Here is a 27,506-nt window from a genome sequence, read left to right as displayed (position 1 = left end):
AATCAGTTTTGTGAGTTTCATGTGAATATCATGTGAAACTCATGTGAATTTCACATGAAAATCACATAAATTTTTTTCATGTGAAATTCACATTCAAATAACATCTAAATTTTTAAATTTAATCAAAATCATGAAAAATATTAAATTTTTTTGTTGTAAATTTCACGTGAAATTCATGTGAAAAATTTCACATCAGATTCATGTGAATCTCAATTCACGTGAAATTCACATGAACATTTTCACATGAGTTTCATGTATAAGTCCAATTGAGGTGAATCTCACATGAAAATTTTCATGTGAATTTCATGTGAGATTCATGTGAAATTCATGTGAGCAAATTTTGCCTGTGCAGTGGTTATGATTTATTGAAATAAGAAGGGTTTCTCTCCTTTCGACGAGGTATATAGTTTTTAGATATTTCGGAAACAATCTTTTTTTCATATTTCGCATCAATAAATCGTATAATCATATCGAATATGCCAAAATATCTATCATTCTGAGACATAAGTTTTGGATTCGTAAAAGAAATATATTGTATGAAAGATCTGCAATCAACACAGTACTGGTATCACTTATCTATCTTTAAAGCGAAAATAAATCACACACTCAAACCAGTGAAGAGATTCTAATTCTTGACAGGGAGCAAGCAGATCATACTTTAAAAGTGCGAACAGGAGAACACTTCACCTCTAAATGACAATTGACAAAATGCATTTTTATTATACTCATTGAATCACAAACCCGAAGAAATTCATTGCTGAGCATTCTTCCTACCTTAATTCCAATAGTCTTAAAGTCATTCATTTCATTAATGTTATCTTTTGTTGATAACATCCAATGATCATTGAAAAATATACTGCAAGGGATTCAGAAATACAAATGTTAAAACTTCCTGTCATAATAAATATGATGCTTACGTTGAAACGTTAGCATAAACTTTCAATTGCACAGGAGTCAATTAATTTACATGTGTATACGTCTTATAAGAATGACTATAATGTTAACATTACAACTTTAACATCAACTTCCAATTGCACAAGAGTCAGTTGCACCGATGTGGAATCTTAATTACTTTACCATTTTGGTGCAGTCAAGCAATATGCACTAGATAATCCTGAGCTATATCTATTCAATATAAAAAAGACAAAAAATGTCTCACAAACATTTAGATGTTTAATCTCTTTTTCAGTGCTTTCATTCATATCGTGATTGTATAATAAAATTTCGTATATTTCTAAAGTGATACATAGTACAAATGTAATTTTTGAAAATATGCCATTAAAGCAATTTTAAAACTGTTGGTGTACTTTTTATCTACCTTTCTGTATGAACTTAATTTCTTTTATTTTCTCTACATTGAAAACAGAAATAAAGTACAACATATGTTGCGAGCGACTTTTGAAAACAAAACAAATCACCAATATCAGTTGCTAAAACTTTCTTCAATGCAATTAAAGTAACAAAGTTTAACTGGAACCTTATCTGTGTCTCTGAATATTAGCGTTGTGACATTAAAAGGGTCGGTGTAAGAAAAAAGAAAACTTAATAACACTAATGATATAAGAACCGCAATGAGAAAATAAATAAGTACATGCAAATATAATTATAGTACTTACATAGCTATATGGTAAATTACTGATGCCCATAATTTTGGTCTTTCAAGAAAATTATAAATTCGTGCTTGTAATCTCCGTACCCGTGCATCTTTCCTGTGTGCACGGTAATTTAGAGGTTTTCCGAGTAAAGACATTCGTGGTTCCGCATACCTTTTACTGCCAAGACCACGTTTTGATAATCCTGTAAGATCCTTTTCTATATCGTTTCGTCTAATTCTATTATTTTCTGTATCGATGTCTACATCCATGAAATCGAATTTTAATTTCCTACTCTGTTCGTGCTTTGGTGAGTAAAGGAGATCATCCGAATCACTAGAGTGATTAATAAATTTCCATTCTGAAGTGTCATTACAGTCGTCATGATGGCCCTGATCCGCCACGCTAATAGTCAGTTTAACGTTTGACTTCCGAGTCATAGTCATTTCTGCTCTTGTAACGAGTAATGACTATAAATCATGGAAATTCAATATAAAAAATGAGGAATGGATGTAACATAAACACTTTTACAAATCGCTCCATTTCCAAATCAAATCAATTTATAATGTTATCATTGTCATCATGTATGCCGTGGAAAATCCATTCAATATCTAAAGTTAGTACAATTTTAATATGTTTCATCATATGATCATGTATCGAACCGTTTATCCATCTGAAAGAAAAATAATTAAAATATTTCAAATGGTCATAAAAAATATTATCAAGGGTAACATAATTATTGTTTAAAACGCAACGAATAATTGATTTAATATTTTTAGCACTGTAACATGATTTTTGTAAAGCCAACACCATTTATCATAGCACATATTAATTTGTATCGTATCTTGATCATCTGAAACATGCACACTTCATTTTTGTAACAATGAAACATATTCCCCTGTGAAATATCTTAATATCGCATACAGGGGATTCATTTATTTTTGTGGGTATCAGTTTTCGTGGATTGAGGAAAACTTTTACCCACGAAACCCACGAAAATTGATATCCAACGAATAATAATAAATCTACAGTTTTGAATGATTTTCACATCTTTTAAAGTGACAAAATTTAATTTAAATTTCAGGTAATATAAATTTTGTATTTGTTTTTAACAAAGCTGGGTGACAAAACTGCCAAATAAGGCGGTACAAAAATACTTTCTATAATCCATCGAGTAGTGTATACACGTACCAATGTCAAACGTTAATTGCGTTGATCAGATTCAACATTATTTATTCAATATCAAAAGTTCATGACGATTTGAAAACAATAAATATGCATTCCCTCCATCCAACACTCTTTTTTAACTGTTCCAATAAATGTTTTGAATATTAACCAAAAGCATGCAGTAGATAATTCCACGTAGATTATATATATACACATAAAATAACAGTAAATTCCAATAATTGACTTCTGTTATTGCACTTTCCAATATAATAAATTCACGGAATAAGCTTAGTAGTATGCTGGTAATTTTGATGTTTGAAATAATTGTTTAATTTCGCTTCAATTAGTGTTTATAATTAATAAATGCACCACAATATCAACATCCAAGAGAAAAGCTTAAAATATTATTAATAGTTATTATATGCATTACAGTACCAACATCTAAGAGATAATTAACCAACAGTTATACTATATTTATATGCTACATCCTCATTAGATTCATATTCTAATCATAATATGAAAATAATTGAAAGTGTAGGAAACAGTGTGTCTCATTAATCAGTTAAGGAGTGCTGAACAAGTAATTTTGTCAATAGTAATTTGCATGAGCAAGGTTAGATAAATAGTAAACAGATTAATAGTTAGGATTACAAATATTAAACACATGCAACTCCACGTGGTAGTGAGAAATAGAAGAAATATTGGTTTGATAAGTGGAAAATCGTATTTGTAATCTAAATTATACCAAAATAATCAAGGGAAACAAGTGAAGATGCAGATTGATATGCATGTGTAATAACATGATATATTCTATCTGTTATCACTACTGAATAGAGAACTTCAATAAATATACAGTCCTTTCGGATATAGAAAGGTTACTGTAAGGTACAACCTTAACTGACATGTCAAACTAATAACATTTGCATTTAAAGGCTCGTTTGGTATAAAACAAAAAGTTCTTGATTTTTCTACTACTGAATCATTTTAGTACATAATTTTTTTTTCGTCATGAATTTACAGGTATCAACATATATTTATCTTCTGGCACAATTATCAAGGAAGTGAAATAGATAAACATAACAAGCATTCTATGAACTAACACTGAGAAGATATATGGATTAAGTATAGTAATAACAAATTTCATTAATATAATTATAATAGTAATAGTAGTGCAAGAAATATATGAACATGCATATGGTATGGTATAACAGTAAATACAAGTAATTTTAAATACTCATATACACACATTTACCTCATTTACATTTTAACTAATGACCTTATCCCAACTTGTATTATTACTATCTGGATATTTCTGGTAAATAAATAACATATACGTCTCTTTATTGTTTTTTTTTTTTTTCATTTTTATAACAATTCTGCAGCTTGATATAATTGGTTTCTGCATTACTATTCTAAGTCCTATCTTACGTTATCTCTTCCCGCTATTAAAATAAAGGGTCATTCACACTTATCAGACGAAAATAAAATTGACAGCGCCATTGCAAATAAAAGACTAAATGACAAACAACTGTATCTTAACATACCGGAAGGTACCATATTTATCAGATTATTATCAGTTGACAAATATATCTTGTTTCTCTTATATTTTGAAGCTTAATGGAAGGTCATATACAGTTCAATAATGTATCACCTTTTCGTTGTTAACCTTGGGTACTTTATGTATCTATGAGTTACACAATTAGAAGTCAATGTGCATTAAGGAAGCTGGCTTGTTATATCTTAGATTTTTTGTCAGATTTTCGGAATCGTCTGGGTTTATTCATTTAAATGCTTTGAAAAAAATTGCCCGGTGACCCCCATTTTTCTTTTTGTATATCTTTTACATGTATAATGATAAGCCATCTTTAAAGGTCTTATAAAATTTTAATTACTTTTTAACAATTTTTGAGAACTTCAACTTGTCAATGATAAAGCTATGAAAAGTCAAAAGAGAATATTTTCCCTCCAAAATTTCAATGGTTAATATCTCGAAAACAAGCACGGTGACCTATATATTTTGTTTCGCTCTTTGGATTCCTTTATTAATTCCCTATCTATATAAACTAGTGTCTTTAAAAGTTTATTACTTTGAAACTGAGAAGCGAACTCCATTAAGGATAGAATAGTTAATTTTGCTACGTCTGGAAAGGCGATAACAGTAGGATTAATCACACCAATCGTATTATATTAGATATTTGATAGTGTAAATATCTTAAAATAATTAATATCGAAAAGCTTACACTAAATGTCAGATATATAAACTCTGAATAGTTATGTACATCGATGTTAGAACTATGCATAAATAATAACCATAATAATTTGATTTGCACTATAGAGAAAGTGCAAGATACTTCTCATTTTACGTAGAAAGACATGATTTGTGAAAAATGTCAAGAATGTTTGCACTCAGTAAATTTAAATGAATATCCATTTTAATAATAGATAACGTAACAAACCCAGTTATACCTTACATGAACTAATTTCAAAGTAATCTTTCCACTCTAAATTTTCTTGAGGGTTGGTTTGATTTATTTCTTTATTTCCGTCCTCATATATAAATCTTTGTTAACTTCCAATCAACAGCTGGTTAGGATTTACTGCACGTGAAGTTGATTCATGACCTTTTTCAGAGATCTCCATAAATGTTTTGTTTTCACTATTACGTCAGAAGCTTATTTAAATTCATGTATTTGAACTAACGTATGCATTTCACGCAGTGTTTTCTTAGAATATATATATTTAGGCAAGCTGTTGCTCATATCTGAAAATCAATTACAAGTTCTCAAAGTGAGGCTATTTAGAAGTTTTTCTGTGAAGCATATAATAAAAAAAATGAAAACCTATACTTATATGTCATAACTTTAGATGGAAATGGGAAATGTTTTAAGGAAACAACAACCCGACAAAAAGATCAGTCAGAAAACATTCCTAGGTCACACATGGTTCTTTAACACAGCGAATCTCATTAAGACCATTTAAAACAATAATACAATAGAGCAATTGTGTGTGCACATATAAAAGAGGGGCGAAAGATACTAGAGTGACATTCAAACTTATAGATCGAAAACAAACCTTACATCTCCATGACTATTACAAAAAAAGACATATAAAATATAGCCTAAGGAACACGAACCCAACCAAAAACCGGTTGCGTCATCTAAGAGACGGTTGAGATGTTTTTTTAAGAAAGTTTTAGTTTAATATGATTTATATTTCAAGGACCAAATTTGTTGCCTAATCATACATTTTGGTCTGTCTTATCAAAGCATTATCTTGGATTAAGAGTGTAGAATTTTGAAAAACCTTGTTTTTGAAGACATTCATTTTACAAAAGAATTCCTGGTATCATTCAACAGAATAAACTACCCTTCATCCTTTTTAACAACATTACATGACCTACAATATACATGTTTTGCTTTAAAGACAAATGTTAGTGTGGACAATAAATCTTTAAGTTACAGATACATTAATACTGATAAAAAATAACCCTTAAAATAGATTAATGGCGATGACAATATAAACAAAAAACGATTATAACACTATGAAGTGATGATTGGCATGAGAAAATTGAATAAAAATATTAACACAGAATTTTACAACCAATCAGGTAATACATTATGTAAATGAAAACAAATGACTTTCCTTTTACAAACTTGGATATAATTTGTTTACAGGTGTTTCGAGACCATGGTTACCAAAAATAAGGCTTACAGAAATATTCGCTTGATTTCATGAAATAAGTTAAATCTTGAACTTATATTTCATTACGATTCAAGTTGACTTCTTAAATGCGTATATCATAGTTCGAATTAACACTGTTACTATAAAAATGAAGATGTGGTATGAATTCCAATGAAACAACTCTTCACAAGAGACAAAGTGACACATAGATTAACAATTCTAGGTCACTGTGCAACCTTCAACAATGAGTACAGCCCATACCATATAGACAGCTATAAAAGGCCCCGAAATGACAAATGTAAAACAATGTACACGATATAACTAACGGTCTAATTCATGTTAAACAAATATACGAAAAAAAATATGTAAAACATCAACAAACACTTAGATATGAGTGCTAGTGCATCTATACGTTCAGTGAAACCGGTATACACGAATACAATCAAATTGAGACTTTCCAGGATTTGACTATGATTTAGATCCTTTTTGTGTTGATATGTTCTTCCAACAATTTCATTTTAAGTTTGGTTTTTGATTTTCATATATTTAGGCCTCGAGCATCAATGAATCGACGAAAAACGCGAAAATGCGCATATGGTGCATAACTATTGATATTATTATTAATCAAAACTAGTCTATTGAAATTATTTCTTCAAGATGAAAAGATGCCTCAATTATGATCGTCATTGAATGTATTAATACTTTAAACGTTCAATATAAGACATTTTATTTCTCAATCAAATTGAACATATCATATTGTATGAAACCTTTAAAAAGGAGATGAAAAAACAAAACATCCAAAAACTCACTACAAAAAGTAGGAAATATAAATTTGTAGATTTAATCAAAATTATGTTTACGAGCAGATTGACACACTCATTGATGTAAAATGGTTTCTTGAAAAATCTTTTACGAAAATCGAACTATAAAATCTCAAGTTAAGGTCATTTATAGTTCAATGACGTATTACCCCTTCAATATTAATCCGATGTACCTTTAGTACCAACTAAAATAAACAATGTGCATAAAAGATATAGCAATTTATTTTGTTGCTTCTGCAAAACCGATAACAGTATAAATATTTGATCGTATAATTATCCCAGAAAAACTATTAATTATGAGAGTGTACTGGGTATCAGAAAAACAAAATATAAACGGTCATTTACATCAATATTAGTTCTAAACAAATTCATTACATGAAATTATTTAAATTTGCCAGAAAATTATTATTGCTATTGATTTCATTCATTATGTCTGTTTTGTTCACGCATCATTGTAAATATAACGGCATGAAATAACGGTATAAATAAAGGCAACAGTAGTATACCGCTGTTCAAAACTCATAAATCCATGGACAAAAAACAAAATCGGGGTAACAAACTAAAACCGAGGGAAACGCATTAAATATAAGAGGAGAACAACGACATAACACCGAAACGTAACACACACAGAAACGGACCAAGCATCAGACAAAACACCACGAGAATAACAAATATAACATGAAAACCAAATACATGAATTTGGGATAGACAAGTACCGTGCCACGTCTTATCTCAATTTCTCAAAAATAAGAGAAAACACAAACGACTCAACGTTAAAATGCAACACACACAGAAACGAACAATAATATAACAATGGCCATCTTCCTGACTTGGTACAGGACACTTTTAAAGGGGAATAAAAGTGGTGGGTTGAACCTGGTTTTGTGGCATGCCAAACCTCGCACTTTAATGGCAAAGTTAAATATAACATTGAAATGACAACATAATATTACAGGACTACAATACAAATTAATAGAACATATTAGACAAAGAAAAACATGATTAATAGATAACAAAAAGCATCAGGTTTAAAATTCAATACGCCAAAAACGCGCCTTGTCCACACAAGACTTACAAGTGACGCCCAGATATAAAAGATCGAAAGTGAAAAAAGTACAAAGTTGTACAACACTGAAGATCAAAAGTTGAAAAGATTTCGCCAAATACGGCATTGTTTTTATGCCCGGGATAAGAACATTCTTATTATATAGAACAATTCATGCTATTGCAAACAGTAAATTTTAACAAATGAATATGAAAGAGATATACATAATGAAACTGAAGTATTAACTAATTACAGAAAACTAAACCCGAATACATAACGCCCAGATATAAAAGATCGAAAGTGAAAAAGGTACAAAGTTGTACAGCACTGAAGATAAAAAGTTGAAAAGGTTTTGCCAAATACGGCATTGTTTTTATTTCCGGGATAAGAACATCCTTATTATATAGAACAATTCATGCTATTGCAAACAGTAAATTTTAACAAATGAATATGAAAGAGATATACATAATGAAACTGAAGTATTAACTAATTACAGAAAACTAAACCCGAATACATAATGCTATTAAAGTTTAACACAGAATAGACACACCCGAATCAGTCCAGGCGTCAACGTAATTAAAAAAATGTGACGTCACATACGATGGCGAAAAGGCACAAACGTTATGCCACATTTGAATTTATGAAATTTAGAAACAGCATGACGTCACATATGAAAAACTATCAAAGTGAGATAGAATTAGGATTGATTTAAGATTATATTAGAAGTAAATACTGATAATTCATTTAAACAAAATGCATATTGCAATACTTATTAAAAACAATTAACTGTAATATATATATATATGTCCAGTTTGCTATGAATCCAACTTCAAACGTAAATAATCGTACAAAATTTAATATAATTAATAAAGGCGGTGATTAATTTTTCTATCCGTAACACCTAAATATAATAAAAAAAAAAAAAAAAAAAAAAAAAAAAAAAAAAAAAACGGGTTAAATCCACCATTTTCTACATTTGAAAATGCCTGTACCAAGACAGAAATATGACAGTTGTTGTCCATTCGTTTGATGTGTTTTGTCATTTGATTTTGCCATGTGATTAGGGACTTCAGTATTTTTGTGATTTTACTTTGTACTTATTAAAGAACATACATGATATTGTGGTTATTATTTATTTAATTACAGAACTATTTGGACGAAATTGCTATTGATATACAAATTGAACTTCTTCTTGAAAGAGGGTTAATTATTTTTAGCGGTTATAATTTCACAGTTACAAATGTAGTTTAGCAAAATGGTAGTATCTTTATTTCAATTATAGAATAACATTTTAATATTTCTAGAATAATGTTTTCAAATCGATCTCATTTAATATTAACATTGAAAACAAAACAAAATTAACCGTACCTCTCTGCTTTTATACTCTAAGTTTTGGCAGATTGTTTCTTATAAATATTGGAATACAGAAAATATAGTTGAACCATTTTGTTCAGTGTAAATTTCAATGTAGATTTAATTTACGGCATGTTATTCCAGTTAACATACTCTTCATTTAACTGCCAAACAGAAGCATTCAACGATTCAATGCATGTGAAGATAATTTAAATGCTCTAGTTATGCTGCAGGGATTTTGAAATATGATTTGCGTGTATGTTGCAGACTTTTCGGTTGTTTATTTGGATCTGATATTTGTCTGAAATAAGAGATATATTATTTTTGGGTGTTTTTCTACAAAGCATGAGCTCAAACCTAATCTGTGAAGACTTTTATAATAGAAGAATATTTACTTTGCTTAATTCACTTATTGTGAAGATAATTCATTTCTTCGCATTTTTCAATTTCGATCGCATTCCAAATAACATTAGCAGCAGGACATAAACTGCAACACGTTACTTTCAATGCTAACAATTTTATGTGTGAGCGAGCACAATGTATGAGTGACAGTTACGTACACAATGAAGAATAACTATCTTTAGGATCGATGATTGTCGCTGGACATATAAACAAAGAACGATTATAACACTATGAAGCGATTATTTTCGTGAGAGAATTTAATAGAAATGTCATCAAATAGTTTTTCATACTACATTATGGGAACAAAAACAAATTATATACTCTATATGACCTTAATTATCAATTGTATACCACATATAGCAAAAAGGTAGAAGACCGATGGGTCATATATAAACCAGAAGGTCAACACACAGGTCGACAGGGCAGAAAATAAACATAACACATCAACTATAGGTTTCAGGGCAAGAAAACATTGGATTTTTTTTTTAAACATATTCTCACTATTCATTATACATGTTATATGGGTACAAATTTTTGTAGATTGGACGAAATTACCTTTTTGAAGGATATTTGATTTCCCGCAGTTCTATATACTTTGTTCATTTATAGTGTTTAATTTGACCTATAAGGGTTAACATTTTATTAATTGTGACTTGGATAGAGAGTTGTCTTGTTGACACTCATCTTATTTCGATTATAAATTACTTACCTTTACCCATGAAACCAACACAATTTTTAATCCAGAATATAATAATGAATCTACAGTACCCTATATTCACCTGTTTCTTCGGTCACTTCTGATCTTTATGGATGTATTATTGCATGAATTTGGAATTATCATTCCTGTCGGGACTGCTGTTCTTGTATCTTCCATGTAATAATTAACCTTGTCTGTTATTTTTGTAATAAAGTTTGGTACACATGTTCCTTATAAGAATCTGTATAAATCTGGACATAAGAAAGCCAAAAAAAAAAAAATCAAAAAAAATCAAAAACAAAATAAATGATAAGATACTTTCAGTTCCAGAAATAAGACGTTGAGATGTTTGCTTACATCAACGTTATTTGATAGTTGTCTCACTGGCAAACCTACAACATACTCCAATTTATATATGGACAAACCAGCGGCTACAATGAAAGATATGGTCATACATGTATTTTATACTTTCATCGATAGTTCAGTAGGGATATCAGCTACCACATGTACCATATAATTGTGTGAGACAACATACTATGTGTATAAATGTGGCAAACGGGTAAACAAAATATACGTTACAATCAATTTGCCTTTCGCAATGCATGTTATGGCCAAAACATGCAGTATTATTGTATTTCGTATTATTTATATTTTTTCTATTTTGGGTAGCAAAGAACTACGTATGAAAGTAGAAACTTAATATTCATGTTATTTAGACGAATATATTTTCGCTAAATAATGAATTTGGAATATATATCCGTAAATTAATATTTAAGTAACTATTTTTTTAATATTGCTTTTTCAATATAAGTATGGTAAAATATGTAGAAAGTTGGAAGGTGAAGAAAAACATTTGTAAAAATAGTTATGTTTATATATAGTCTAAACCAGAGGAATAATTTATCTTGATTAAGCAATAATGATTGCTGGCCCATAGTATCAGATAATCTTATTAAACTATTGTTATTTTTGTTATTATTTTTATTACATTAACTGTTATCATTATCATCATAATTATTATCAACATTATTGCGAATATAAAAAATCACCATCATGATTTAATCTTTGAGTGTTTAAATGTACCTCCCCATGGATTTATTGTGAAAAAAACGATGTATAGACTGATTTCAGTTCCCATGCGAGGGGTTCCTTCGAATATTTTCAGCGCTATCATTTATAGGAGATCCGAGAAACATTCCCGAAGATTTTTTTAAGCCAATACATAAAACCAACCGGTGCGCTAAATGGTGCTTAAACAGGTTTATTTTAGAGTTAGAAGTTCTTTTGACTACAGTTAGTCAAGCGAATAATTACACAAAATGGTCTGAAGCCAATGTCCTTGTAAATAGCATAAACTGTCGAAAACTTGCCAACATCAATAAATTCAGATAGCTCTATTCTGGACAATGTTTATACAACAAAACGAAAGAGGGTCCGAAATGGATGCACTATAGTGTATGACTTGCCACCCGAGATCATTTGTTTTTAAATATATGACGTGTTGCAAATTACATGTTTAAAATTTGCAAATGTTACTTTCTAGAGTAAAGAGATATTATATCACACTTGATTCATTTGTGGAATCTAAATTTCTATGTGCTACTAGAGCAAATATATCGCTGAAGAATGAATATACAAGATATCTCCGAAAAAGGGCAGAGAATTGATTTATTTCGAAAGACTAAATTGAGAATTTCTAGCGGTTATCATTTTTTAACCAAAATGATTTACTGTACCTTAAACAGTTGTAAAAGTTGCAATGATATGTCATAATACAGGGCTAAATTAACCTTCTGTGAAACAAAAAATCTTCAATGTTTTAATGAACGCTTTAGATTTTTCCAACAAATATGTTTTACTAAATTTGGTATCACTCCTAATGTTGTTCAATACTAAAAGTATGATTTTTAAAATAATGAATTGGATAACATGTGCGTGGGTCAATTTTTTTTCACAAGTAGCAATTTACTTTGGTTCACTAGATCAAGACATTGTTTGTTTTATTTACTTTTATACCACTTTTTAATTATTCATAACAAGAGAAAGTTATTTCTGTTCCACTTGATGTACTCTATTTTATTAACAAACTGTATTTGTTTTTAATATCAATATGTTGACGCCATTGACATTGTTTTGTTAAGACAAACACACATTTTAGGTTGTTATAATAGTTTTTTTACGCCAATTTAAGGGCAAATATATATAGGCCCGTTGGTTCTTATTCATGCATGCCTTCCTGGAAGGTGCCAGAAAAACTGTCCTGAATTCAAACTATGTCTTTATAATTCAAGTTTACTAAACAAAAATTTAATTTGATAATTATTTCTTAAGAGAAAATAACCAATATCAAAACGATAACATGTCTTCACGTGTTTATTCTATACTTTAATATGCTATCATATATATATTAATTGCTTATGAATGCACAACAAAATCTAATGCAACGTGTTTTCAAACTTTTGTTTAACTACTTCAATGATCTTTTGGTTTATCAGCTCCATCTTTTTTTTTTTTATGTGTTCAAAGATGATAAATTTATATAGTTATCAAAGGTACCAGGATTATAATTTAGTACGCCAAACGCGCGTTTCGTCTACATAAATCCTGTTTTAGTTATCAAAGGTACCGACCAATGACTGATATTATAAATTGAATAATGAATGACGTAGACAGACTAATAATTAAATTAAACAATATTGGCTCTACACTGTTGCTTTTTTGTCTTTTCAATATTTCATGTTAGTTATTTCAGGTATTTTGATTATATATGTACCCAACTTATATCATATTTTATTTCATTCATTTTTCCATAAAACAAAACTTATCCGGTTTCATATTAAGAATTAAATGCATAAATATTTCTACAAGGATAATTCTTTTGAACGTTACAAGAAAAAAACAAATTCCCATTTATTCCTACGAAACAGATATATATTCACCAATATCTATATGAGGTAGTTTTTTTCGCTACAAGACTGTTAAATGTATTTGTCTCCAATGGAAATGTGCGCACCATGCAAATAAACGACCAATAACAGTAAAAGATGTTTTTTATTGTCATTTGTTTTTATTATTAAATATGTATATCAATAAAGTGAGAGTGAGAGATACAGAGAGATGAAACCTTTGATTTGAAACACTTAAACATTTAGAAATAAACTCTATGTATAATACAAAGTCACTGCGATCTACAAACCGGAACATGCAATTTGTTTCTTTCATCTTTAATCTTTGCATTGAACACTTAAAGCCCCATGATTTAAAAGGTCAACTGTACACGACTAAAAGGTTGAAATGATATAATTTTATTTTCTATTTGTAAATGTAGTGAAATCTGGAACTGCAGTTTCGTTCAATTTCCGGAAATTAAAACAGAATAATTTAACACATTAAATATAAATGTCACAGTTTCCGTTTCGAATATTAGAATAACAGTTGATATTTCTATGCACTTTCATTTGTGTAATTTTATGCTATGCTATCATCATCAATCCGTCAATGTTATTATTGATAACTAGCATTCAACACCATGCTTTGATAAATTGAAAATCTATACATTTCTTAAGAAGTTTGTATCTCACTGACATGTAAAAGTAATGTTCTGATGACGCCCTCGCAATCTTATTTAAACACGTAACACTTGTGAATATTACGAAATCAGATATTTAAACATGTAAACAAGATTCTACGAAGAAATAGTAATCTATAAAATATTTTTATTTTTCATAAATGTTAACCAATAGAAGGACAAAATACAGCCTTCAACATTGAGCATTGATTAACACCGATTAGAAAGCTATAAAGGGTCCCAAAATAACTAGTGCATAACCATTCAAACATGGAAACTAACATTCTAATTTATAAATAAAAATACTTCTCTGTGTTGGGAAAAAGAGAATCCAGTATTACCACTCAGAAGGAGGAGACATCAAGTAATTTTTAGATGACTTTCGTGTGTTTGTCAGCGATTTAGGTTACTAATCTAGATCAAGATTCATCAATCCAATCAAAACTGAATGGGGCAATGTAAAACATGTTTGCATGATTCTTAAATGTTAAAGTAAGAGAGAACGAGTTTTATATTCTACGTTTTGTTTGAGGTTTGTTTAGCGTAAACTGTCAATAATTTTTTATGGTACAATACAAAACCTGACTATACATGTATTACGTTTTTATTTCAGTTTTCAACTTTGGATGTTTTAGTAGTAAGATCCAACTACGCAGGATTTGGTATCCCGCAACTAATATTTGTGCATCTGGCTTTCAAGATGATATTAATTATTTCAACTCAAAAGCAACTTGCTTGTGGCTACGAGGAAGAGCGTCACAAATATCACTTGGCAAGCATTACTCAGGATTTCTTTGTCCTTTCTTTTTCGTTCATCTGTTCGTGTCTCGAGTTCGCAGCTCAGTGGTGATATTCTGATTCTTTCTACTGTCACAGTGTTAAACAGTAGCGGTACAAAGTATGGAATTTACCTGACCTGGCTTGAGACTTATTGCACAATGTGGTTTTAGGGAGCATTTGATTGGACATATATATGATACAAAATACAAAGGTACTTCAGGAAAATTCAAAATCAGAAAAAAAAGATAAGAATCACAATGCAACCACAAGCAACCACAAGCAAGGTCTTAATCATACTAGTCGACATGCGCTGCATTAGAAAAAAGTTCTAGCTTTAATATGCTGCTCAAATACATTGATATTAGTTGACAACAATATTAAATGATTTGCATCAAGCAAAATGTATGAAATTATCTTGCTGATCTACACTGTTATCTGTCCACCTAAATATATAGTTTAAAATAGATAAACGAGATGCTACACCACTTGGAAACACAAAGTTATTTGCAACTCGCACATTTCTAAGTAACAAATTGATTTTTGATTTGATGAACTTAAAAAAATAAATGTTAAAAGAAGGCGAGCGACCTTAATTTTGAGATTTATGCTAAATGAGAGCATGATATCATCAATAAATCTGTCAGGAATCTACTAAATTTATATCCAGAAATTGTGTCAGCAGAAGCAATTTCACGTGGCTACGAGTTTAATCATATAATTATGTTATGGATGTATTCTAGTTAACAAAGCATGGATATACATGTTAGGCAATTTTTAGATTGAAATACTTTAAAATCATTTGTAGACGTTTAGATTGTTAGTGGAATTTTATCCAGAATTTTATAAACTTCAAGCTAGTCCAGCTTGGAAATGTTTCTTCTAAAGAATTCGTTTCTTCTATCTAAATATATGTGGAAATATTCTTCTTGGTCTATTGTCTATCATATAAAATTCATGCGTTTCTGTTTTTACATTTGAATATTACATATTCAAAACAGCATGTGAAAAAATGTTAGAATGAGATTACCATAAAAGAGGGACGAAAGATACCAAAGGGACAATCAAACTCATAAATCGAAAATAAACTGGCAATGCCATGGCTAAAAATGAAAAAGACAAACAGACAAACAATAGTACACATGACACAACATATAAAACTAAAGAATAAGCAACACGAACCCCACAACAGACGGGGTGATCTCAGGTACGTAAATTGTCGAGTGAGGAAAACCTTATAGCACATGATTAATAAATTGAAAATCTATACGTTTCTAATTCTAACGAAACTTTATATAACTTGCATCTAACGACTCTATTAAAAACTACAAAACAAAATGAACGTATTGGAAAGATATATTTTATCATTTATATAACGTTTAACCTCAACAATACATATACTGATCTAAATAACCATTTAATATAGGACTGAAATGTATAGTTCAAGTTTATTCCTCGTACTTTGTTTAACTTTCAACATGTGTTTCTTATAACGCCACTGATGAGTCTTTTGCAGACAAAATTCGCTTCTGGTGTTCACAATTCGTCTTTACAGAATCTAAAGGACTGTGGATAATTTCATTGTCCGTACACCAAAATGAAAATAACGTTACGTCATTGGATGGATTTCCATTGTCTAGAACGTATTGAACCAGTCACAACATTTTGGTGTACGCGTTTGAAAATATTACCCAGGATGCATTATATTCTAAAACGGCGAATTATATGACAGGTAACTCTGATGAGTTTTGTATAATTCATTATACATCCTACGTTTTAAATGCATAGCTTTGAGTAATCCTGATAAAGGTAAATTAAATGAAACATGTCGGCAGCAACATATTTATTAAAGTATTTATTTGATTTATAATCATGATAATTATTTTCATTTCCTTGTTTGTATCTATGCCATTTATTTCTAAATTTAGAGTGGGAGGTTTGTCTAAAGAATAACACATTAGAAGTAGAGACATCGCAATAAGTTTGCACTTTAACAAGTAAGTGAACAAGAGGAACATGTCCGTAATCGATTTTGTCATTATCCGAATGCCTGGCAACTTCAAGTGATGCTCGATCTCAAAACGTAAAATGCTCAAAACCTTCTTGAAACATTTAAAATCGTATCAACATCGAAAAGAGTACATATGGAGCTAATATACAATCAAGGACTTTAAAAAGGAAAAGAAGCTTGGATACATTTTTATATGAGTACAAAAGTATCATAAATACATATGAAAATTAAATGTAGAATTCGTGATACAATGATTTATCCAATATTAAGATAAATGGACATCAGGATTTTTTAGCCATCTCAGTTATTTCATTTGGAAAAGATACATAAATTATCACAGAATTTGGAGTTAACATTCCTTAGTTGAAAAGAAAGCCTTTACTGTTTTATATGTATGGCTAATAAATTTTTATAAAAATATTTTAAAACATTACTCCATAAAAATAAAGAAAGTAGAACTTGCATACGAAAATATATACTATAACATGAACAGCATAGCTCTGTGTGTGTATCAAACACCCTTGCTAATTTAACATGCCGAAGTACCATACTAACGCTACGTTCCCTGCCAAGCGCACATTTCTAAGCCACAAATTTGTTTTTAATGTGATAACAAAGTATTATTCAATAAATATATTGTAAAGAAAAATAAGAGACCTGCATGTTAACCATATTCTTGTATCCATAAATTTCTCAGACATCTACTCAATGTATATCCATCAACTGTGTAAAAAAAAGCAATTTCCTATGATTTTTATCCGATAAGTGGTATTATTGGAATTCTTTTACATTATAGGTCATGCTGATGATTAGACACTTTAACATTGAATTTACAGGGCGAATTTAATTTTACTGAGATAACCCCTAGTTTTTTTGGTGGGGTTCGTGTTGTTTATTCTTTGGTTTTCTATGTTGTGTCGTGTGTGCTGTTTGTTTGTCTTTTTCGTTTTTAGCCATGGCGTTGTCAGTTGTTTTTGATTTATGAGTTTGACTGTCCCTTTGGTATCTTTCGTCCCTCTTTTACTAGGAATGAGACAAAAAACAAGTTTCAGTCTTACATAGGAATTTATTTGTAGTGTTGTCAACTAATCTTCTTACATTTTGGCGATTCGTATATTTTGGATGATTTTTCAAGGTATGCTTATTATGTATTTACCTAATTATTTGAAGGTGTATTGCTTGATCTTTAAGTTTAGAAAAACTTGTTCTGTTTACTATCTAATTTGAGCTTTGTTTAAATTTTATTTCTTTTGTAACATATATAATTTTATAACTGCTCTGTACCTCGTACAGATTAATTGAGTCAAGGCATTCTATAATATATTTTTAACGGTGTACTGTTATATTAGTATCCTACATAAGTTAAGGCCACAATGTGTTGAACCCTTCAACATTTTTTGGTGCCTGTCTTTAGACAAGAAAACAAGTTGTTGTTTATGGTGTTTGTTTGTCATATGCTATTCCTTCTTTTGTTAAGTAACAGATGACATTGTTGGTTAGATCTTTTTTATTACTCCAAATTTTATTATCACGTGAACTATAGCTGCTTTCTATATTATATGGGTTTCCTGTAATTACACACACCATCGTCCTATTTGAAAATGACGAACATCCTTTGCTTTGACCATCAAACCACATCGCCATAAATACAGCCAAAAGTTATTATCTAATTCAAAATGGATCTGAACGGTAATATATCAAAATAACCTTGACCTAAATTTATTGCTAATGGACCAAAATATCTTGTAAGTATGTATGATTTTCAAAATTAAACATTCACTTTATCGTTATTTTCTCGGTAGTGTTAAAAAGGCAAAGTTAGCAGAATAATGTTTCTTTTGCATACATTTGACGACACCATAGTATGTCCGCGTATATTAATATTTTGGTGGTGTGCTCTTTTGTTATTATCGACCTCGGCATATAAAATGCTTGTAATCATCTAAAACAGACTGTTTGAATTTAATAATTGAATGCCTCTTGTTGCAATTGCATTGTGGTGTAAAAACATCTAGTGCGTTTATAACTGGTACGTTAATGTACTCAAAGCGTCATTCCTATAAAACTGGTACGTTAATGTACTCAAAGCGTAATTTCTATAAAGTAAATGTCTTATCAAAACAAATGGCAATCGAATTCGGCTTCATTTTAACTTATATTTTTCTGCACTTCACCTATTTATTATCATTTGAACAATCTAAACGACATTTCTACATTTTGACGTCAAACATTTTGTAATCAACACCTGTGATATTTTGTACATAATGATGAGGAGTGTTGGGTAAATGAAAACTTTTTTCAACAGATTCAGCATAATACAAAAAGGTTAAAACTTTGTTCTAGACTTCATCTTAGGTTTTTTTTTGGTGGAATCAAGAAGCACAAACTATTATTTTTATACATAATCAGTCAATCCTTTTAAAAATTCAATATGTTGTTCAAAGAGAACAAAGGGAGGCGAAATATGACAGAAAGTATTCAACAAAATAGTAAAAATTCCAATATCAACTAAACTTTCTGAAACTGCCTTTTACAATATCATTTGCGCTTATCATTACATAATCGGCTACTACTGGAACATAAATATTTGAAATTAATCCCTCGATGATCGAATCATGAAATAGGAGTTTGCAGTCGATATTAATCTACAAAATGTAGCATACAGGTTGTATATCAGCAAGATATTATAGTTATATCATGAATATCATCGGTATCTAATGAACTTTAAATGAATTGACAGGATAATCTTTATCATATGTAATGCATTCATCAACAGGCTGCCTATTGCAAGGTCCCCAACAAGCGGCTTCATATGACAAACAATCATATATATACATACTCTTTATAGGTCATTTGTTACATGAACTCAAGAGAAAATTATAAACACAACCGCACAAGAGAATATTTAAGAGTGCTTAAAGATTTATGTATAGCAACGGAAGTTTAACAACACAACTTTTTTTTAATTAAAGATATTTTCAATAACATGTATTCTTGACATTTCAAGATTCAATTAGTCTCATTCTATCCGCAGTATATTGAGATAAAACAATTATCATGGGGGAAACAGATTCATTTTCAAGTTAATTAGTTTTTGAAACGCATTAATTTATAAATTTAAACACACATTGATATTATAATGTTTTTACAAATTAAAGAAAAAAAACCCTATTGGTTCTAACATTTAAAGGTTTATACCAAAATGAATCATACAAATCAAATATATCAAATTGTATACTGAATTTTAAATCATGTAAATTGAGGAACATTTACAAATTTACATAGAAGAAAAATACGTCATGGTAACTGTCGAATTTGGTACTCATTATCAAAAGTAAAAAGGGGACACAACAAACATATCAAAAGATACTAAAAATGATATTGATGGCACAACTTTTATTGCGCAATATGCGCATTTCGATATTTTGAAGATTTTGAATAGAATTCATGGTATCTTTTATAAAATTCACGTTCCACTACAGATGTTTTAATATACAGTGTAATTCGAGAAAAAATCTCTAATGTATGTCAATGAGTTCTTATTTTATACCTATTGATACATAAATGAGGTACCACTTGCGCTTCATGACGACATACCAACAATAGAGATGTAATGGTATAAAAACCACTCAACCATTGCCCCAGAAAGAACATGCAAGAAAGGCGCAATTGATTTTTTACACCAAATACTGCATGTGTATAGCAAAAACTGTGTGAATACTAGTAAGTAATATTGGTACCTATTCATAACTATCGAATCAATGTAAAAGCACTTTTGAATATTATTTTCAATAATAAAAAATATTTCAATATGAAATACTAGTAGGAGGGAATATTTTGTATGTTACTCGGATCAGATGTACCTGTTTCAGTATTACCAGGCTTTTGTGATCCAGTACGATAGGATATGCAATTAAAATTATATTTTTTTTTAAACAAAACCGTTATAGATATAAGGAGATATGGTATGCGTGCCAATGAGACAACTTTCCATCCAAGTCAAAATTTGTAAAAGTAAATCATCATAGGTCAAAGTACGGTATTCAACACGAAGCCTTGTCTCAAACCGAACAACACACTATTACGGGTCGCACAAATGACTAGTGTAAAACAATTTAAACAGAACAAACAACCTGTATAATCTATATAAAAAACGAGAAACGAGAAAAACTTACGAACCACATCAACAAACAACATCTTTTGAACGTAGTTTTGACATTAAATGATTGTCGACATTAAATGACTGTTACTTTACTCATACTGTTAAAACAAAATAGCTTTAAATTCTATAAATAGTAGAATTAAACAAAGACAGCAACGGGCAATGAATTCAATGTCCATGAATTGGTGGTCTTGTTCATTATCAATTTGTACATTACTGTCTGATATGGTACTATCAGATTTCCTGTTAGAAGAAAGATAACTTTCATTCCCTTATGTTATACGTTATATATTTTGTTATTTCCTAGGGACAACGTATATTTTTTAGTTGCCTGTAGTTTTTTTTCAATTAAGACTTGCATGACTTAATGTTATAAGTTTATCACAAACACATAGAACTGACAGACTACATTTATCATAGTTAACAACAATAAAGAGAAAAGAAATATTCCTTTGACCATCTAGGTTAAACTTTCAAAATTTTATGTTACCTATAGCAAACGACACATTACACCCCTCAATTTGAGATTCGACTAAGCTCTCCATCAGTGTATTTATATTTCATTAATTATCCGAAGAGATATTAATATTAAATAGTTATCAAAGGAACCAGGATTATAATTTAGTACGCCAGACGCGCGTTTCGTCTTCATAAGACTCATCAGTGACGCTCATATCAAAATATTTATAAAGCCAAACAATTACAAAGTTGAAGAGCATTGAGAATCCAAAATTCCAAAAAGTTGTGCCAAATACGGCTAAACATGCTTTAAATAATGATGGAAAGGTTTTGAATATTAGTCGCAATAGATTTTCGAAATTTTCCTATGGCGATTTGCACACATTACATCCCTAAATTTCAGAATCGACTAAGCTACCCATCATGATATTTATATCTAATGATTATATGAGTTAAAATATACTTATACAGTATGCAATCATGATGAATTTCTTGTTTTGCCTGTTTCAATACGAATTTCTTTTCCCATATATATGAAAACACATTTAACTACTTATAGCCCTCCAGGCATAAAGCACCCAGTTCCAATCGTTGATTACATCATAATAAGTTTAAATACATATTGACAACTTATATATAGATAAATTTGAAAATTAGAGAATACCATAATTATAGTATTCTGCGTACAGACGTTTTCAGTTCAATTTGATTCCAAAGAATGAAAGATACCAAGGGATCAATTAAACACCTTAGATCGAAAACACACAGAGAACATTATGGCGATAAAATATTATGAAAGAATCCACAAAACAAAACACCTAAGACTAAATATTGAGCAAAATATACCTACCAGAAACTGGGGTGAAGTCAGCTGTTCTTCTATCACTAGTGAAACCTGCAAACATCCACCAACAATTAGGTTTCAATGACAAATAGAACCTTATACATTTATGAATAAAGTAAAACACATACATAGATATAAGAAGATGTGGTAAAAATGCCAGCGAGACAACTCTACGTACGCACCAGAAGGATGCAGAATCAAACAGTCTTTTACCAATGGTTGTACATTCCTTCTAAATATTCATGGTGTTTGATTGTCGTCTGACTTACAATTCTGTTTGAACAAAAAATGGTAAATAATTCCAATTTGAATTTCTTCATACAAGGGTTTGGAAAGGCTTTACAGAAATGAGAAAATTGTTCATGGAGTTAAAGAACAACAAAAGTAAGGAAGATAATATACGAAGCAATTAAACAAATCTTGCCTTCAATGCAACTATCCTATTTAACGACGTCAAGCATGAGTCTCGAAATGTTCGTATTAAAAGAACAGTGAAATTAGTAAAATTTTAATATTCCATTCCGTTACAACCTATGTGTCTTTTTTTCTTTTGTGTAATTTGTTTGCATGCACATCTAAGTTCCATACCTCCACACATGCTGTTCCAGTTATGGAATACTGTATGACAGTTGTTATCCATTCGTTTGACTTTTTAATTTGGCATTTAATTAGGGACTTTCCGTGTTGAATATTTCTCGGAGTTCTGCATTTTTGTTATTTTACTTTTCCCCATTGATGTATATCCAACACCTCCTTTGTTCTCACACTCTGTGTTCGCAAACATCGTTGTTAGTTTGTGCTTATGTTTGGTAGTATTAACAGTGGTAGTTTTTCATATTATACACAAACAATAATTTTTATAATATGAGTGTTTATGTTATTATTCATACTGATTTTATAATGATTAAGTTATACCCCGAGATTTTTTTATAATTGGAAACAATGTCAATTATAAGTCACATTTACATGACATTTTATTGCGTAATACTGTAAATAGAATACTATAGCCTGATAATTAATCTAAACTGATTGACGGGTCTTCAGCGAAAAGATTGTAAAAAAACTGGGACAAAAATAAAACAAACGTTGATCTAATTTTCAAGTCAGATAGATGCCTCATGAAAACTTACCATACGCGCTGGTATTGATGTTAGATAACAGTGCCAATTGTATATTTTGGATGACTATATCGTCTATAAATTGACGGTATTATTCAATGCCGCGTTGGAGCTATTTGAGGTAAACTTCAATTTTCAACAGAAAAGGAACAACTTTATGATAAGATGGTCACAGTTGGTTGCTGTTGGAATACCTTTTTCTTCTTCAAAACGAAAGTTACAATATCGAAACAAAATTTTATTAATCATTTTTAGTTAAGTTGCAACTTGTATTTTTTATATACTAGCACAAAATTGTACTAACTTCAACAGATAATTTTACACCTGGAAAACAATTCTCTAAGACGGAATTTGATGCGATTGTCATAAATGTGAGAGGTTTAGCGCTATAAAACCAGGTTCAATCCAGCATTTTCTACATTTGAAAATGTCTGTACTAAGTCAGGAATATGACAGTTGTTTTCTATGTGTTTTAGCGTGTTTTATCCTTAAATTTTGCCATTTGATTAGGGACTTTCCGTTTTGATTTTTCCTCGGAGTATTTTTGTGATTTTACTTTTTTCTCTAAATATTAAAAGAATACAAAAACTAATGATCCCTATCCAAACTATCTTTGCTGCATCGTTTAGTTGTTGTCTGCTTGGCGTGTCTCTACGTCAATTATTATTCATAACAGTTTTTTATATATTTTACTACCCTATTTATATGCAATTAAACAATGTCCTACTTTTCCATGAAGCATTATTCATGAGCTAAATCATATATGGAAAAAAGTTAAATCCGTGACCTTGAGTAGAACAAAAATGAATTGATTAGATTAACATGTTCAATATATTTATTTTATTCAAACGTAAAATAATGATGTATTTGATGTCTTCACGCTAATCTTTCTGAACTAGATTTAAATCGCTTTCCCTTGGAAATAAGTAATTTATCAACATTTTTAACGATATTATGTTATTGATTAAAAAAATATGTTGAGGTTCATTAAGAGTTGAAATGTTTATCAAAATGACTTTCAATTAAAAAGTTGTATGGATATCTTCAAATTTGTTATTCAAGACAGAGTTTTTAGAAAATAATAATGCGCTATTATTCCCTATGCCTTTACCTTAACCTTTATCTTTTTTTATTCCTAATGAACATCGTATTGTAGCTGTTGTTTGTCTGCATTTCGTATATTGCCTGATTTTACTTAATCTTATTAGAAGAATTTTTGTAACAGTGTTGACGACAGCGTTGACAGAAAACTGACGTGTTACACGGAACGGAAATTGGATTACTCCGAGAAAAAGTAATTACACTTCAATATAGTCCGATTGATACCTTGTAGCCATTTTGTAAAAGACTTCTGAATTCAATCTCTTCAAAGGTAAAGTACAAGCAGGCAGACGTCTTTGACATCATAGTTCTTTAATGCGATTAAATTGGCTTATTAAAAAAAGGCTTTACATGGTTTATTGTCTGTTTATTTGCGTTTCTATACTAAAGGGAAGTATGTTCGATAGATTGGTTTAAATGTAAGCCTTATCTAACTTCATGAGACCTGAATTCGATTGTGTCCTTCAAACCAAGATATCAAAGTGCTTGCCTATCATATTTACAGGGTATTATTTAATTAAAAATAATAATTCGTAAAAACCCTTAACAATATTGCCATAGAAAAAAGTAACTACTTACTTGTTAGCTACTGCGTCAAGGGACACAACTCTATACGTTATCAGCATTAGTGACACTTATAATAGATGACATGGCAAACAAATAATTCCCCTAGTCTCGATAACTTTTAATTTAGAATCATTGATTCTAGTGCTTATTCTATTACTGTATGGTAAATACAAGATAACCATTAATTGAAACTCTCTTCTCATTGTTTGTCATTTATACGGTAATCAATGACAATACACCACACTCCCTATTCAACAGTAATGATGCTTTACCAAGTGGTAGACGGTATATTAAGCAATATCTATTTGGAATATGATATTTAAATTGAGATTATAGTGTCGTTTTTTAAAGTTCAAGGACATTTTCTATAGGAAACATTTATTTTTTTGTAACATGTTATTTGAGATTGATATGCATTGGTGATGTTATCATTGATGTTATTATATTATCGTATATTTTGCAAAGTTTAAGGTCGCTTCCTCGTATGCTTATAGTAACAATCAATCTATAATAAGTCAAACGCAAAAGTGTTTTTAGTCCATGGTTTTTAAGTCTATAGTTTTTGGTAAAATTTAATCTTGCAGTTCTGCATTTTATGTAGATCATTTTTAGATCAAGTTAGATACAAATGTTGTATTTAGTCCATCATGATCAAGTCCGTTGGTTTTTTTTTTTTTTTTTTATCAAAACCTCAATGAACAAAATGTTTACACATATCTAAACACTCAAAATAGATAGTTTAAACATCTCAATCAAACAAGTTTTAATTTTTTTAATGGTATTACAAAATGCATCAACGATGATCCTAGGTTTAATGATTTGTTTTATGTGTATCTGCATTTAATTAAACCAGTCCATTTCTCGTAAACAGTAAATTTGCATTAAAGGAATCAAAAGAGATTAACCGCCAAATCGTTATGTTTAAATAGTAACATATTCATGTGAAAAGATTTAGGAGTTTGGGCATACCAAACCAAAACTATTATTGGGAGCAAAGCTGTGTATTGTCAATTGAAAATACATCAATTCGTGATGGTTAGAGACGATGTAGATTTTAAAAAACAAAAACCTGTAAAATTGTGCATTCTAGTAGAAAAGTTCTTTCCGTAGTATTTTGTGGCGTTGAATAACATGTAAAGGATAAGATGGAAATTTATAAATTGTTGAAATGTTTTTAATATATGATCTACAGTTAAAATTTCAGTAGGATTTGGAAATGTTTATATTTCGACCCTGCGAGTGAAACAGGGGAAGATAGCCATATTTCTTAAACTCGATAGCAGATATGTCAGACAAGTATTAATACACTCTGGACATTTTGGATATGCACCAGAAGCTCGTTTCGTTTACAAAAAACTTATCATTGACGCTTGAATTAACAAAAGTTAAAAAGGCCAAATAAGGTCGAAGTTTAAGACCATTGAGGAACAAAAGTTTCTAAAAAGTTTGCTACATTCTGCTTATGTTAATTATTTTCTTTTCGTTTCCAATAATACATGTATTTACTTTTGTAACTAAAATTTAGGTTAACATTGCCAAATAAATCAATCACATGCAACTTGTTTTCTGACCACTTAATTATTGTTTCTTAACAATCTTGGTTCGTTTAATATAAATAAGAAGTTGTAGTATTAGTGCCAATGATACAACTCTCCATTAAAATCATAATGTTTAAAAGGTAAACAATTATAGGTCATAGTATTGCCGTTCACACAGAGCATTGGTCCATACAGAAAAGCAAGCGTAAAAGACCCCCAAAACGACCAGACTAAAGTGTAAAACAATTCAATCTGGAAACCAACAGTATAATTTAAATGAAAAAACAAGAAATACAACAAACACTATCCTTGTAAAAAGCCTTTTAAAAAAACTTCACTTCAATCTAATATTGTTCTTAACTCTTACCTGCAGCCTGTTTTTGCCATTTGTTTAGAAGGTTTGTAACCATACGAACATAATGCGAGTAGATCATGAACTTTCTATGAAACCGTAATTCTTAACCCGATATAAGCCTTATAATCATACAGAATATATTTAATCCATTTGCTGTGGTAATTTCAGTGTGTAGCTTATAAGTGATTTCCCAAAGCTGTCAATAGTCATCTATCTATTTAATAACAGTATATTTCGAGAAAAGTAAT

The 27,506-nt window shown here is 29.9% G+C and overlaps 1 protein-coding gene across 4 annotated transcripts in view; it reads right to left on the bottom strand.

Moving 5' to 3' along the window:
- Positions 1–27,506, bottom strand: part of LOC143055519 (potassium voltage-gated channel subfamily KQT member 1-like) — a 128,485-nt gene that overhangs the window by 73,897 nt on the left and 27,082 nt on the right. For all 4 annotated transcript variants that reach the window (XM_076228678.1, XM_076228679.1, XM_076228680.1 and 1 more), the window contains exons 2-3: positions 22,586–22,630; positions 1,617–2,265 (exon numbers count right to left, since the gene is read on the bottom strand). In XM_076228678.1, coding sequence (XP_076084793.1) covers positions 1,617–2,038 — 422 coding nt within the window. In that variant the 5' untranslated portion in view covers positions 2,039–2,265; positions 22,586–22,630. The remainder of the gene's footprint in view (positions 1–1,616; positions 2,266–22,585; positions 22,631–27,506) is intronic.

Source organism: Mytilus galloprovincialis, chromosome 12 (genome assembly GCF_965363235.1).
Source record: "Mytilus galloprovincialis chromosome 12, xbMytGall1.hap1.1, whole genome shotgun sequence".
Classification (NCBI taxonomy): Eukaryota; Metazoa; Mollusca; class Bivalvia; order Mytilida; family Mytilidae; genus Mytilus; species Mytilus galloprovincialis.
This window is presented reverse-complemented; position numbering and strand designations above follow the sequence as displayed.